At 42.1% G+C, this 13737-nt stretch overlaps 1 protein-coding gene across 1 annotated transcript; it reads left to right on the forward strand.

Moving 5' to 3' along the window:
• The first annotated feature begins 727 nt into the window (after positions 1-727).
• LOC141768318 (F-box only protein 2-like) lies at positions 728-9351 on the forward strand. The gene is made up of 6 exons (XM_074636543.1): positions 728-863; positions 2946-3011; positions 5229-5355; positions 6385-6477; positions 6552-6690; positions 9082-9351. Exons 2-6 carry the CDS (start codon positions 2975-2977, stop codon positions 9214-9216), a joined length of 531 nt encoding a protein of 176 aa, XP_074492644.1. The 5' UTR covers positions 728-863; positions 2946-2974; the 3' UTR covers positions 9217-9351.
• Positions 9352-13737: the final 4386 nt, after the last annotated feature.

Consider the following 13737-nt stretch of genomic DNA (forward strand, 5'->3'; position numbering starts at 1 on the left):
CAAGCTGTTGCCTAGCAACGCAATTCTGTTGCAATTCCGTTGAAATGCACTAAAACGGAGCGTTTCAGACAGAGGGTGAATACAGGTATATTCAAGGAGACAGTATGAGCAAAATTAGTTTTTTTCTTAACATTACAGCATGTAAACATGTTCTAGTAGAAACACATAGTAAGTATGTATGAACCTGAAAATGAGCACGATATGGGTCCTTTAATGCTCCTAACGACCGTTGGATTTATGCTGTTTACCTTTTTTTGTTATTTTCTACCATACTTTGTTTGGTGTCGCTGTTGCATCCGAAATTTTTTCTCTTCCGTGAAGTGTCTTATTTCGGCCATAATGCATTTAAGTGTTTATATTTAAGACAAAGACCAAGTCTATACAGTCAAACTAAAGGATGTACTACTTCAAACTCAGAGCCACCGTCAGTTTCCAAATCCCTAAACCCATCTCCTGAGACCCTCTAGGTTCTTGCTTCTTCCTGTTTATTTGACATGTTTCTGTATTTGTTTATTTAACTGTATCATAAACTCTGATCTTTAAAGAAGAGCACTGAAGGTTTTCCTCCTCTGTTGGTGTTGGTGTGTTCGCTCTAACTGACATTTGTGCTGAGTGTGTGCATGTGTGTTTCCGCTGGATGGATGCTTTCCCCGACCTGCAGATCGGGTGTTTTGTGTCTCTCCTCCTCCTCCTCCTCCTCCTCTTCGTCCCTTTCTGTCTCTCTCACTGCGTGTGTGTGTGTGTGTGTGCTCCCCGGCTATAAAAGCTCCACTGTAACGGGGGGCGCCGTGCTGCAGAGGAGCTCAAGTGTTCGTCAGAAAGAAACAGACGAAACAGAAGACTGCACTTGCCTTCCCTTGGCTGTGAGTAACATGTTTTGTTTCTCTTGTGTATTTAGACTGAGTAGAGTGTGTCATGTACAGTAGAGCATGACATTAATGTGCACGTACTGCACCTTTAATGCCTGTGACTTTGAGTCTGCAGGGCCAGATGACTCAGCTGTTTGTGTTTGGAGCCTCAGCCGTGAAATGCAGGACAAATACGCAACTAAGTAGTTTCTAATGCACACAAATGTGGTAGAATAAAACCTGATCTGTTCTCCCCCATGGACACATCGCTAACAGAGAGCCAGAACTTTTACTTTCTAAAATACTGATTTTAAAAGAAAAGTGCATAACATTTCGGGGGATCTATTAGCAGAAATGGAATATAATATTCACTAGAAACTAAGAATCGTTGTGTTTTCGTTAGCCCTTCATATCTACATCTCGGATGTAAATAGAGAAGTGGATACAGCGTTGCAGGCTTCTGTTCATTCCTATTAGAGTGTCTCAGTGTCGCATGAAGCCAAAATGGTTCGACTGCCGAGTGATAAAGTACCCGGATCATCCGGCGATCTTCTGCATCCATTGGGCCCATAGAGCAAGAGCAGTAGCGTTTCCTTTAACTCCTCCTTCCAGCCCTCACTCCTTTAACTCCTCCTCTCAGCCCTCGCTCCTTTAACTCCTCCCGGCCCTCGCTCCTTTAACTCCTCTTTCCAGCCCTCGCTCCTTTAACTCCTCCTCCCGGCCCTCATTCCTTTAACTCCTCTTTCCGTATCTAGTGAATGTTCAGTGGACGTTTGTGCAGAAATAACTGCTGCAGCTCCTCCAGACCAACAGAGGTTTCCCGTGTCTTGTGAAGTGACGGGGCTCCGCAGAGAGAAACGTTATCGTCTCAGACCAAACTCCGGCGTCTCCCCCGTTCCCTCCGGCCGCGGTCGGGAGGCTGAGGCAGGAAAAGCCAACACTAGGATCAGCATTGATTCATGGAGAGACCTTCGTCTGGTCAGCTAACATTACTGCCAAGCAGCTGAAATATAGAGTGATATTGTGCTTTTAGCTGACGTGTGTCGCCTCACTGTGTTGAGCGATGCTCCTTCATGTCTATGTCGAGCGAGCACAAGCGTGAGCAACAGGACGCTGACTTTCGTTGACTTAACGGCCACAGTTAACGGCCTAGAATGGACAAACCAAACACTGACTCTAGAGAGAGACTTTAGCGTTACCGGGAGACGAACGTAGTTCTCCGACACGCTTGTGAAACTACAGTAGCCTGAGCCGCAGAGTTCAAAACCGTGGTACCGCCAGCTGCCGTCTGACTTCCGTTGCTCCTAAAGTTATTACGGTATGGATGACCTCTGAGCGAGGTGACGCAGTCTTGGAAAGGAAGGAGTGAGCGGAGGGGTACTCAGTTGGTTGCAATCTGCAACCACATCACTAGATGCTGCTAAATCCTACACACTGTCCCTTTAATGTCTCAAAGACTAAGCACACAGACACAAAACTGATGAAAATCCCAACAAAGGAAGGAATATTTGGGGTTTTCTATACATGAGGTAATAGAATATATAACTACAGTCATTCCTATACACTCCTTAAGTTGAATAATATCAAGTAAATTGCATTTCAGTGTCACTCAGGATGTCCAAAAACAGGCCCTTGAGCAACTGGTTTCTACGGCAACCTGCTATCCCAGGTTGTTTTCCTGCTGACTGTTGTCTGTTTGATGACCGGTTGATCCTCTGTGATACCTCCTATTCAGCATGTAAAGAGGGCGGCTTTTGCCCCGTCTGTTGTGCTGTGAGTCAGCAGACGGGGTATTAGTGTTGTGGTTTGATTCTCTGGGTCCGCCTTCACACGGGCCACTTTTATTTTTAACCCAGCTGGACCCAACACTGTGTTCATCAGTACCTACATATTTGTCTATGATGACCCACATTTTACCATGATGACACACACACACACACACACACACACAGACTCACAAGGTGAAAACAATACCAGCATCGCTGTCACAGCTGGTAACAAACCGATGCCTGACTCGATCGGGTGGATCAGGACAGCCCGATAGAAACTGCAGCAGAGACGATTATTGATCTAAGTTGCTGTTTCTTGTTTCTGCAGACTCTGTCTTCTCTGTATACGCTGTAATCATGACCAAAAACCTGCTGAAGAATCCCAGTGGGGAAGGTAAGAGGTCGTTTTCTTCATAGAGGATCTGCAGCTATGTAACTGGATCAGGAGTGGATCTAGTCTGGGGCCGGCCACCGCAGCCCATTCTCATTCCCAGAGTGTAAATTACCGACGCTTTGTCACGTCCATCGGCGTGTGGTACCAACGCACAAGGCACCCTTTGGCGTCCGTGTGAGAAGCACTACTTCAATTAACTACAACGTAAACCCATCCGCTCAGAGAAAGTGTTCCGTGGAGTGTGATGACGTAGTTTAAAGGGCTAAAGAGACACACACAGGGCGGGCGGGTGGGAGGGAAGTGGATTGGACCGCTGTTAGTGTCCCCGTGCGTTAAGTTTCATTTTCACATTACAATCAGCTGTTCGTTCGTGTCCCGTGTTCACAACGTTAAAGGGACTGTTTGCAACTTCTTACACTCTTATAAATCATTGCGGGTCGGTGTCCCATGCACGCTCGCGTGTGGCTACGCTGTTCAGACAACACTCAAACACAAACTACACGGAAGCACCAAAACCGCAAAGTTCTATCTAGTGAAGCCCGTCTGTTAAACAGTGTTAACTCTTCCTGCTCCGGCCCCCCGACCGCAGCCAGAGGACACAGGGTAGACGATGCTGTGTCTGCTTCGCTGCCTGCCTGCTTGCCTTCACTCACGCACCGCGCTCGTTCTCACCCGCTAGCTCGCTCCACCTCTCACGTACATGCCTCACTATTTTGAGCGATGCTCGTTCATGTCTATGTAGAGCGAGCACAAGCGCGAGCAACAGGACGCTGACTTTCGTTGACTTGACGGCCACAAGTGTCGCTGTTAACAAGCAAGCAGGCCCTTTAAGTCTCATTGTCACTTTAGAAACGTAATAATTTTAAGCCCAGCCATGTTGTTTTTTTCCTAAACCTTAATTAAGTGGTTTTGTCGCCTAAACCTAAGCAAGTGTTTTTTGTTTAATTCACAAAGATAAGCACGTGTTCACTGCGACCGAAAAGTGACGCCAAGAGGTCTGACAAAGCGTCAGTATGTGACGAGTTGGGATGAGAATGTGTTGGCCACTCCGGGTAGAAAGAAAAGGAATTTTCGTGACAGAAAATGTTATTTTTGTATACTATGTCCCCTAAACTGTCCAAAGTATGAAATAGGCAAGAAGTAAAGTGAAAATCACATGGTTCCCATATTCAATAAGTTTTCTAGTGTGTCTTGTTCTTCACCTCATTGTGGCGTCTCAAGCCGTAACCAGCTTGTTACTGCCGCCTGAGGCCGAAAAAAACGCCCACTGGTACTCGACGGTTGGTGAGAACTGCAGTTGTTGCCCAGACCTGCTCCATATGAAACGTGTCTTCAGATAACTTCTGTTGATGATTTGACGCTATATAAATAAAATGGAATTGTTTTTACCTCCACAAGGGGCAACAATGAGCCTATTTCAAACTCGCAAGTGACACTAAGTTGAGATTTCTGATTTATCTGAAGTGATCAGTGTTTTTCTAGAGTAAAGACTTAAACGATGAAAACTGCCATCAGTGGGTGACACAGTCCCAGTCCGAGGGGTCATCAGTAGCTTTAATCCTGCGGTGTCTTTGCCAAAAGGTTGACTATTTTTATTTGCTTAGTAAATAAATATATTTAAACATCCATCTGCTAATCTGAGCGTATGAGTCTGCACACAAACAGGCTGCATCTAGGACTGGAAATAGCTCAGCCATGATCTAAATATCACTCTCTGTTTATCGGTTTGATTGACTTTACTGTATTAACCACACTGAGCTGCACACAGAGCTACATCTGTGCTCAGTCTTAAAGGAATAGTTCAACATTTTGGGAACTACACGTATTCATGTTCTTGCTGAGACTTAAATGAGAAGATTGATACCACTCTCATGTCTGTATGGTGAATACGAGGCTACCTCCAGGAGACAGTTAGCTTAGCTTAGCACAGAGACTGGAAACAATGGGAAACAGCTAGCCTGGCTTCACTTAACTGTGTCTCATGATCTTCATCAGCAGCCCCTTGAGATGAAGTTGATGCTCTGAAAAAAGCCAGTAAATGGACCTCGTGTTTTGTCATTTCTAAGGTCAAAAATCGACAATCCTTGAGCCTTTTTTGTTGCTGGTCAGACTTAACTAAACCGGCTCTTGGAATTGAACTTGACTCTTGAGAGCATACAAGTTAGAAAATACACTACACTTCTATTGGCAGCCTGACACTGTGCATTTCCCTCTCAGAACAGCTGGAATTCTGGGAGCTGACGGAGAACGGCGGGAGTCAGTGGAAGGTGGAGGAAATGCCGGGAGACTGTGGCTTCGACTTCTGCGTCGACGGAGTGACCAAATACTTTGCAACCTCCTTTGAGTGAGTGTTCATTGCTGTATGTGTAGTCATGTGACTATATTTAAATACTATAGAAATCCAGGGAATGATTCCTCACCCCAAGTGAAGGAGTTCAAGTACCTCAGGGTCTTGTTTGCGAGTGAGGGGACTATGGGACTGGCCGGAGAATCGGAGCAGCGGGGGGGCGGTATTGCATTCGCTTTACCGCACCGTTGTGACGAAAAGAGAGCTGAGCCGGAAGGCAACGCTCTCGATCTACCGTTCCATCTTCGTTCCTACTCTCACCTATGGTCATGAGGGCTGGGTCAGGACCCAAAGAACTACATCGCGGGTACAAGCGGCCGAAATGGGATTCCTCAGGAGGGTGGCTGGCGTCTCCCTTAGAGATAGGGTGAGAAGCTCAGTCATCCGTGAGGGACTCGGAGTAGAGCCGCTGCTCCTTTGCGTTGAAAGGAGCCAGCTGAGGTGGTTCGGGCATCTCGTACGGATGCCCCCTGGGCGCCTCCATAGGGAGGTGTTCCTGGCACGACTAGCTGGGAGGAGGCCGCGGGGAAGACCCAGGATTAGGTGGAGAGATTATATCTCCACACTGGCCTGGGAACGCCTCGGGATCCCCCAGTCAGAGCTGGTTAATGTGGCCCGGGAAAGGGAAGTTTGAGGTCCCCTGCTGGAGCTGTTGCCCCCGGCGACCCGACCCTGGATAAGAGGTTGAAGATGAGTGAGTGAGTGAGAAATCCAGTGCACCGCTCAATACAGCGACTACACAGCTCTTTATCTTGGGAACTATAATCCCAAAGTTGGGATCACTTAATGGAACCATGAACCCTGGAAAAAACACTTCAACAATATCATTATTAGGCCGTATTAACACGATAGGAATAAATATATTACCACAGTTATTGTTCTTCTTCTTCTTCTTCTTCTTCTTCTTCTTCTTCAAATGTAAAGTATGAAAAAATAATTTTCCCATATTATCCGTTATTTGAATGCAACATCTATTTTTTATTTTACTTTTTTTATTAATCCCATGAATAATCCCGTGTGTCCTAGGCTGTGTCTGAAGAGACAGGTGATCGACCTGTTAGCGGAGGATTACTCTGGCGACCAGCTGGACGCTCAGCCTGCCGTCACAGTGGAAGACTGGTAAGACTGCGGTGGACTGACATTCATGTACGCAGCTTCTGTTAGTGTCGCTGAACGGGCATCTCGTCCTGCAGGTACTGCGGGAGGTCGGATTGCGGCTGCAGCTACCAGATGACGGTGTGTCTGCTGGATGAGAGCCAGGAGGTCATGCAGGAGTTCAAACCGGAGCCGGTGACTCTGGACCCTGACTCTGACGACTGCTCGTGGAAGCAGGTACAAGAGAGGACAGACGCTCATCCGGGAGTATCAAACCACTTTTTTTACTGACGTGAACGAGATGTAATGTTTCTAAATGTCTTCTTAATTCGTTGGGTCTGTCAGAGTTTTCAGACACAGAATACACACTGGTCTCTCCTCATCTCTCACCGCATTCACTGTGAACCCGAGAGCAAGATGGGCTTCGAAGGTGTGTCATCATATTTGATGACTTTATCACCCAAAATGGGGAAAATACGTGTTTATATAAATGTAATTTCTGATGCTTAGATTGCTGGTAGACTGCCCCGTTAATACAGGTGCATACCGGAGAGTAAACAGTTTTTGACCGCAGAGAAAATGTTGTTTTTGAAAGACTAAACGGCAACAAATATGGAATGAAGCAGAATACTTCGTTAGATTAAAAACAAGTTCTGAATTTTGGAAATTATTACATCTATCTTTTCAATAGATTTTGACATTTGGACTGAGGACAATTACAGAGACGGACAGAGTGTCATGGTGCTCACTGTGTGTGTGTGATGTATATTTATACAACATATGTAATATTTTTTTACCCTTATCAGCAGCTATAACCCCATAATTTATTATATCTTCAACTGTGCATTGCTGACTTAACAGTAGCCTATAATAATTTAGTGCAATAATCTGGTTACTTTAGCATTAACACTGCATTATTTATACAGAACATTTAAACAAATATTCTTATTTATTTATATTACTACACACTTAATGATAGATCCTATGTTTCAGCATTATTATTTGCAATGTTGCAATATTTACATTTTCTTATAATTTCTCTTTATTGACAGACTTGAAGTCCATTAAAAAACATAAAACACAAACAACAATACATACATTAAAATGGAAACTGACACTTTTTTTAAAAGACAGTTATACCAATGTTTCATTAGGGGTGACTGGTATGGTTGAACACTAAAACAAGGATTTGACAGAAGCATGATAATGGTGTTCTGAGAATCATTTAGCCGACATATAATTTTATACATCAGGTTTCTCAACAGAACCTGGAAAGTGTTGATACCTGCATTACAGAACAGCTCGCTTGACACTACACCACCTGGTTTCTTAAGTAATATCCGCATGCAGTCATTGTAGACAACCTGAAGCTGATGCATGCTCGCCTTTTTAAACTTGGCCCACAGGGGGGCAGTATAGAGGGAGAGGGGAGTGCAATAGGCTCTAAAGAGACCTGTCTTGACATGGTCTGAACACATGTAGAATTTTCTATGCATATAATATACGGCACTGCCTGTAGATATATATATATTCTGATTCTGATATTTATTTCCTTGCCGAAGAGTGGCCGCTGTATATATACCCTACCTTCCATCATGAAGTGGGAGGGTGTAGGGATTGGATTGGAATTGGGTGGAGTGAACTCTGTCTGGAGTCTCACTCACAGCTCAATGGAGCTCCTTCTTTAAGGTGGAGGGTAGAAACACAGTGGCCACTTCAGGACCAACTTCCCTCCCATAGGATCTATGCAAATAATATAAATGCATGCATTTATAAAAATGCAAGAATAGTGTAAAATAAGGATATTAGTTTAAATGTTCTGTATAAATAAATGCAGTGTTAATGCCGGAGTAAACCAGATTATTGCACAGCTGAATTATTGCACTAAATTATTGTTCTGTTTAGTCAGTATCGCACAGTTGAAGATATAATACATTTTGGGTCTATAGCTCCTGATAGGGGTAAAAAATTATAAATACATGTTGTGTGTTATATATATACATTTATACTGTATGCATACATACATATAATATACAGCAATTTACAATCTAATGAACATGACGTTTTCTAGACTGGTCAAGGGTATGTTTGATCCTAAATAAAATCGATTTACTTTATGTAGTTGACGTCTGTATGACAATAAAGTAGAATAAATTAAATGTCAGTTTGAGCAATTTACAGTAAATGTTTGTACCGGTAGTCGCACGGAACTGACATCGGATCGTGTTCCATGAAGAACACTAAACGGCGTTGCACGTCGTCAGTAAGGGCAGCTGGTTAAGTCGTCATCGATGCCGGCTCGCTGTTGGAGGGTTTTATAACCCACTTCCCCTCCCCAGTGATGGGTTTGGGATGCCCCTTAATATGGCAGACCCTCTACGTGAACGGAGTGGAAGTAGGTAGGGAGAGGGTGTAGGGGGGATGGGTTGGAATTGGGCCTACCTGTCATGTGTCACACACTTAGAGAACCACTGCTATAACGTCACCTGACTTCCTCTTTATATCTCCCACCATAGAGGGCACTGTCACTTGAACGTAAACATGAATCGACTGAGTTGTTCTCGTCCACCAGACTGAACAGATCACAGTGGTTTTCTCTCTCTCTCTTTCTCTCTGTTTGAACTCCAGGTCAACCACACATTCTCTGACTACGGCCCTGGGATGCGTTTCATCACCTTTGAACATGGAGGACAAGACGCCAAGTTCTGGGACGGCTGGTTTGGAGTCCGAGTCACCGGGAGCTCTGTTACTGTCGAGGTCTGAGCGAGAGGAGAGAGGAGAAGGGAACCAAGTAGTTAGGAACCCCTAAAGGTAAAGGAGGGGACGGCGAACTAGAGTAATATCAGGGCTCCAGGGTGGAGTGGAGCTCTCCAGGTTTCAAGAGGACCAGCTTTGCCTTGTGCACCTCGCTTACACCTCTGTAATATCATAATGCTGTTCATGCTGTGGAAACATACTGCTGCGATGAAGACTGTACTTACAAATCTGGCTCAGCAGCTTTACCAACTTTAAAATATATTAAAATTACTGCTTGCAACACAGTCATTAATATGATCTGTTAACTCCTACCTCTGCACAGTGACAGCACGGTAGCTGTTAAACTAAATGACGTGTTTGGTGGCTGGTGGCTGGTTTAACATTCAAACTGGAATTAAAATGATTAAAGAAACTACATCATTGCCTGTTTTGTCAAGTTGAACTTTCATTTAAAGATCTGATCAACTGAATGTGATCATCCGTCATCCCGAGATGATTGAACTGTTTCTGTAAACGTAGAATTCAGCGGTGTGTTGTTGTTTGTCCTCTTTTACTAGAAACGGACCGTAGGTGGTTGAAGATGTGAGGCAGAGGATATTTCTTTGTTTCTTTCTTGTGAGCAGTGTTGGAAAGTGAATAAGTACATTTACTCATGAGCTGTACTTAAATACAACTTTGAGGTACTTGCAGTTTACTTGAGTATTCACATTTTTATGCTACTTTATTCTTCTACTTCACTACATTTCAGATGGGAATAATGTATATTCAAGTTAAGTTTAAGTATCCCAAAATTGTACTTAAATACCGCGCTTGAGTAATTATACGTTTACCACTGTGTCTAAACTACTCAGATGATTTAATATAACTGTCCGAGGCCTAAAGAATTCACATTATGCAATATTTCTCAAAAATGCAAAGATTAGAGCAAAGTCACAAAAAATGTACACAAATTTATGTAGAATTTGTTAAAGTCAAATTTAAGACTTTTAAAAGGGACAGTTCACCCTAAAATGTGTGTACCACAAGCTCTCTCTCTCTCTATATATATATATATATGTATATATATATATATACATATATATATATATATATATACTTGTGGTACTCAAAGTGCCAAAAGAATACATTTGAAAAACTTGTGAGATCAGATTAGACATGTCGTGTTTTAAATTAGTATATGGATAACACGCAGAAACTGTCAAATATAAAACACTCACTTTTATTTTTATTAAATCCAAATTGTATAACTCAAGTGCAAATGGATGACATACTGTAGGCCTACTTAATATAAATATTTTAAAGTTATCTGACATAATTATAAGTTGTTTAGATTGCAAAACTTGTGACTGTTAAAATAAAATGTAATATTATACACGTACAGCATAGTGTTCAAAGTGAGCACCATCAACACTGGCTGATCAAGGGCACCGTCTTTTTTATAGTTACATTAAACAATATTTAGGAATCACTGAAAAAACATCCTCTTGTTCTGCTGTTGGTAGCTGCATGTTTAACCGTTACATAAATGTAACAAAGTTTGATATTAAAGCAAAGGAAATGTCTTTGACCTGATGTGTGCGTAGGAAATATGCAACTCTGCTTCCAGTTGTTCCTGTTTGAGCACATTTTACCTACTGTACCACTTTATTATAGCAATACTCTCTGGCATATTCAGGTTACAGAGTCAGTAAAACAACAGTTTACCTCTTCAGTTGGAGAATATACAACAGGTTTATATAAGTAGGTTCACCTGACCATTGCTGAACTTTCTGGAGTTAAAAAACAAAACACTTGCACTTTCCTTGAGTATTTCCATTTCTACGTCTACTTGTATTCTATTATTGCAGGCTGTCTGAACCTCCGTATACTCTGGCTCTAATAAATACAGGCGGCCATCGACCTCAAAGAGCTCCTCCACACTCATCATCTATCATCTAAATATTCAGCCATGACATTGAACATCTTCTAGATGATGAACACTAAGCTACGCTTTCTCTCCTCCAACACAACAAACACTCTGGTTTCCACCATGGATGTGTTCCTCTATTCCACCGCTGTCTTCCGGCAACACGTCACCTCGCCAGATTTCACATTGAGACTCCTCCTTGAGAGAGGCTCTTTCCTTTTTTTCCTACTTTTTGCTCTACTATATATATATATATATATATATACTATATATATATATATATAGTATATATATATATGCCATACTATACGATAACTTTTTTATTACTTAATTTGAATTAAATTGCTGCAACAGCTTATGAGACATAATAGAGCATGGGGATGACCATCAAATACTTCTATCATAATGTTCTAAACCCTTATACACTTTCACTATTTATTTAAATTAATTCATTTGTGTTTATTTCTGATTTCTGATTAGAACAAGTTGACCCACAGTGCTGAGCTGCATCTCAAATTAATCTCCAGGTTTCCAGCTTTCCGATGATGTACACCACTTCTATATGACATCTACTGTTGACCTGCTATCTCCCCTAAAGACCCCCCCCTAAAAAATAATAAAAAAAACAGGTCTATTAACCATTGACAGACTGTGGAAGACGGACCTCTCTCCAAATAACTCCAACCTAAATTGGAAACTAATCTGGCAGAACATCCAACTATCTTTCAGGAACCCCAACCATCAAGTTATACATTTCAATTTCATACACTGAACATATTTCAACCCCCCGCATATTGCATAAAGTTTTACCATCACCACCTGCACCTTATGCAATCAAAATGCATTAGGTACTTTTTGGCTGGACCGCAGAAGGCCAGCCCTACAAACGCAAAAGTCTGTCTCCTCATTGGTTGGTGCTCTTTCAAAATGAAAAGGCGGAGAACAGTTCTGTGTTTACGTTTTCTGGGGAGCGTGTCAGCGGTTCAATAATATCATTACATAGAGCTGTTGTTGTGCATGTGGTATTGTTTATGTTCGTTTAAGTTACGTTATGTTGTGCTTCGTATTGTTATCGTACATTCACACCAAGCACGAAGAACATTTTTGCCTCGCTTTCCTCCATTAACCATGGAATGCTTTGTACATGTTGTGGAAGTCACGGATATGTCAGAAAACCAAACGCCGTCGTGTCTGGGTTCATAACGTCGCCTGACGGCGAGCTGTATTCACATACAGTGCCATTGCACTGACTGTATCTAGCAAGCCACATGTCGCTACTGTGGTATGAACCCAAAATAAACAGACTGTGCTGTGATTTAATTGCAATAAACGGATCAAAATGATGCCGAAATAACGAAATTACAGCTGCAAAGCGACTAATAGCTTGCAGATGGAAAGCTCCACATTCTGTCAATATACAAAGATGGCTTCTTGACTTCATAGATAGAGCAGGTATGGAACACTGGGCGGCCAACATGCACTTAGCAAAGAGAGAAAATATATCACGTTGGAAACAAACAATCACTATAATTAAATCCTTCATATAATTGTTCTCCGTGTCCCCGAGGTCTAGGGTGGGTGGGATGGGAGGGATTTGGAGGTGGGGGGGGGTTTGTTGTTGTTTGTTTTTTCTTCTTCCTGTTTGTTTCTTTTTCTTTTTCTGTAGCTGCTTGCCAATGTTGTATTGATTAACACATGGACATTTGTGATTATATTCTTTTACTCTATTGGTGATCTATTAATTTGTAACTCCACCCTATACAATTATGCTTAGATACCAATAAAAAATTGATCACAAAAAAAAACATTGTTTTGGTCTATTGTGGGTCTCAGAGGGTTAATTCAGCCGGTTCAAGCCAAGAGAGATTCTTATGGATACATCATGTTAAATGTGAAAACACACATTGGCCCAATTCCAACCCCCATACCGTGCGACTAACGGTACAAACATTTACTGTAAACTGCTGAACCTGACATTTTCTATATATATTCTACTTTATTGTCATACAGACGTCAACAACATAAAGTAAGTATATTTATATATATATATATATATATACACACACACACAACATATATTTATAATTTTGTACCCCTATCAGGAGTTATAGCCCCGTAATTTATTATATCTTCAACTGTGCAATACTGATTTAACAGTGCAATAATTTAGTGCAGTAATTCAATAATCTGGTTTACTCCGGCATTAACACTGCATTTATTTATACAGAACATTTAAACTAATATTCTTATTTTACACTATTCTTGCATTCTTATAAATGCATTTATATTATTTGCATGGATCCTATTTTTCAGCATTATTATTTGCACTGTTGTTAATAATGTAATCAATAAAGTATTTCTGATTCTGATATTTATTTCCTTGCAGGAGAGAGGGAAGTTGGTCCCAAAGTGGCTGCTGTATTTCTCCCCTCCACCTTACAGAAGGAGCTTCATTGAGCTGTGAGTTCACTCCACCACAGAGTGGGAGGGTGGAGGCAAACTCAGCTGACTTCCTGTAAATGGAGAGAGGAGGAGGAAAACTGACCATGTGATCCTGACTCATGAGAACAGAGGGAGGGAATCATGAAAATGAAAGTGTTCAGTCCGCCAGTAAACAGACT

Source organism: Sebastes fasciatus, chromosome 1 (assembly GCF_043250625.1).
Source record: "Sebastes fasciatus isolate fSebFas1 chromosome 1, fSebFas1.pri, whole genome shotgun sequence".
In the NCBI taxonomy this organism is placed as follows: domain Eukaryota; kingdom Metazoa; phylum Chordata; class Actinopteri; order Perciformes; family Sebastidae; genus Sebastes; species Sebastes fasciatus.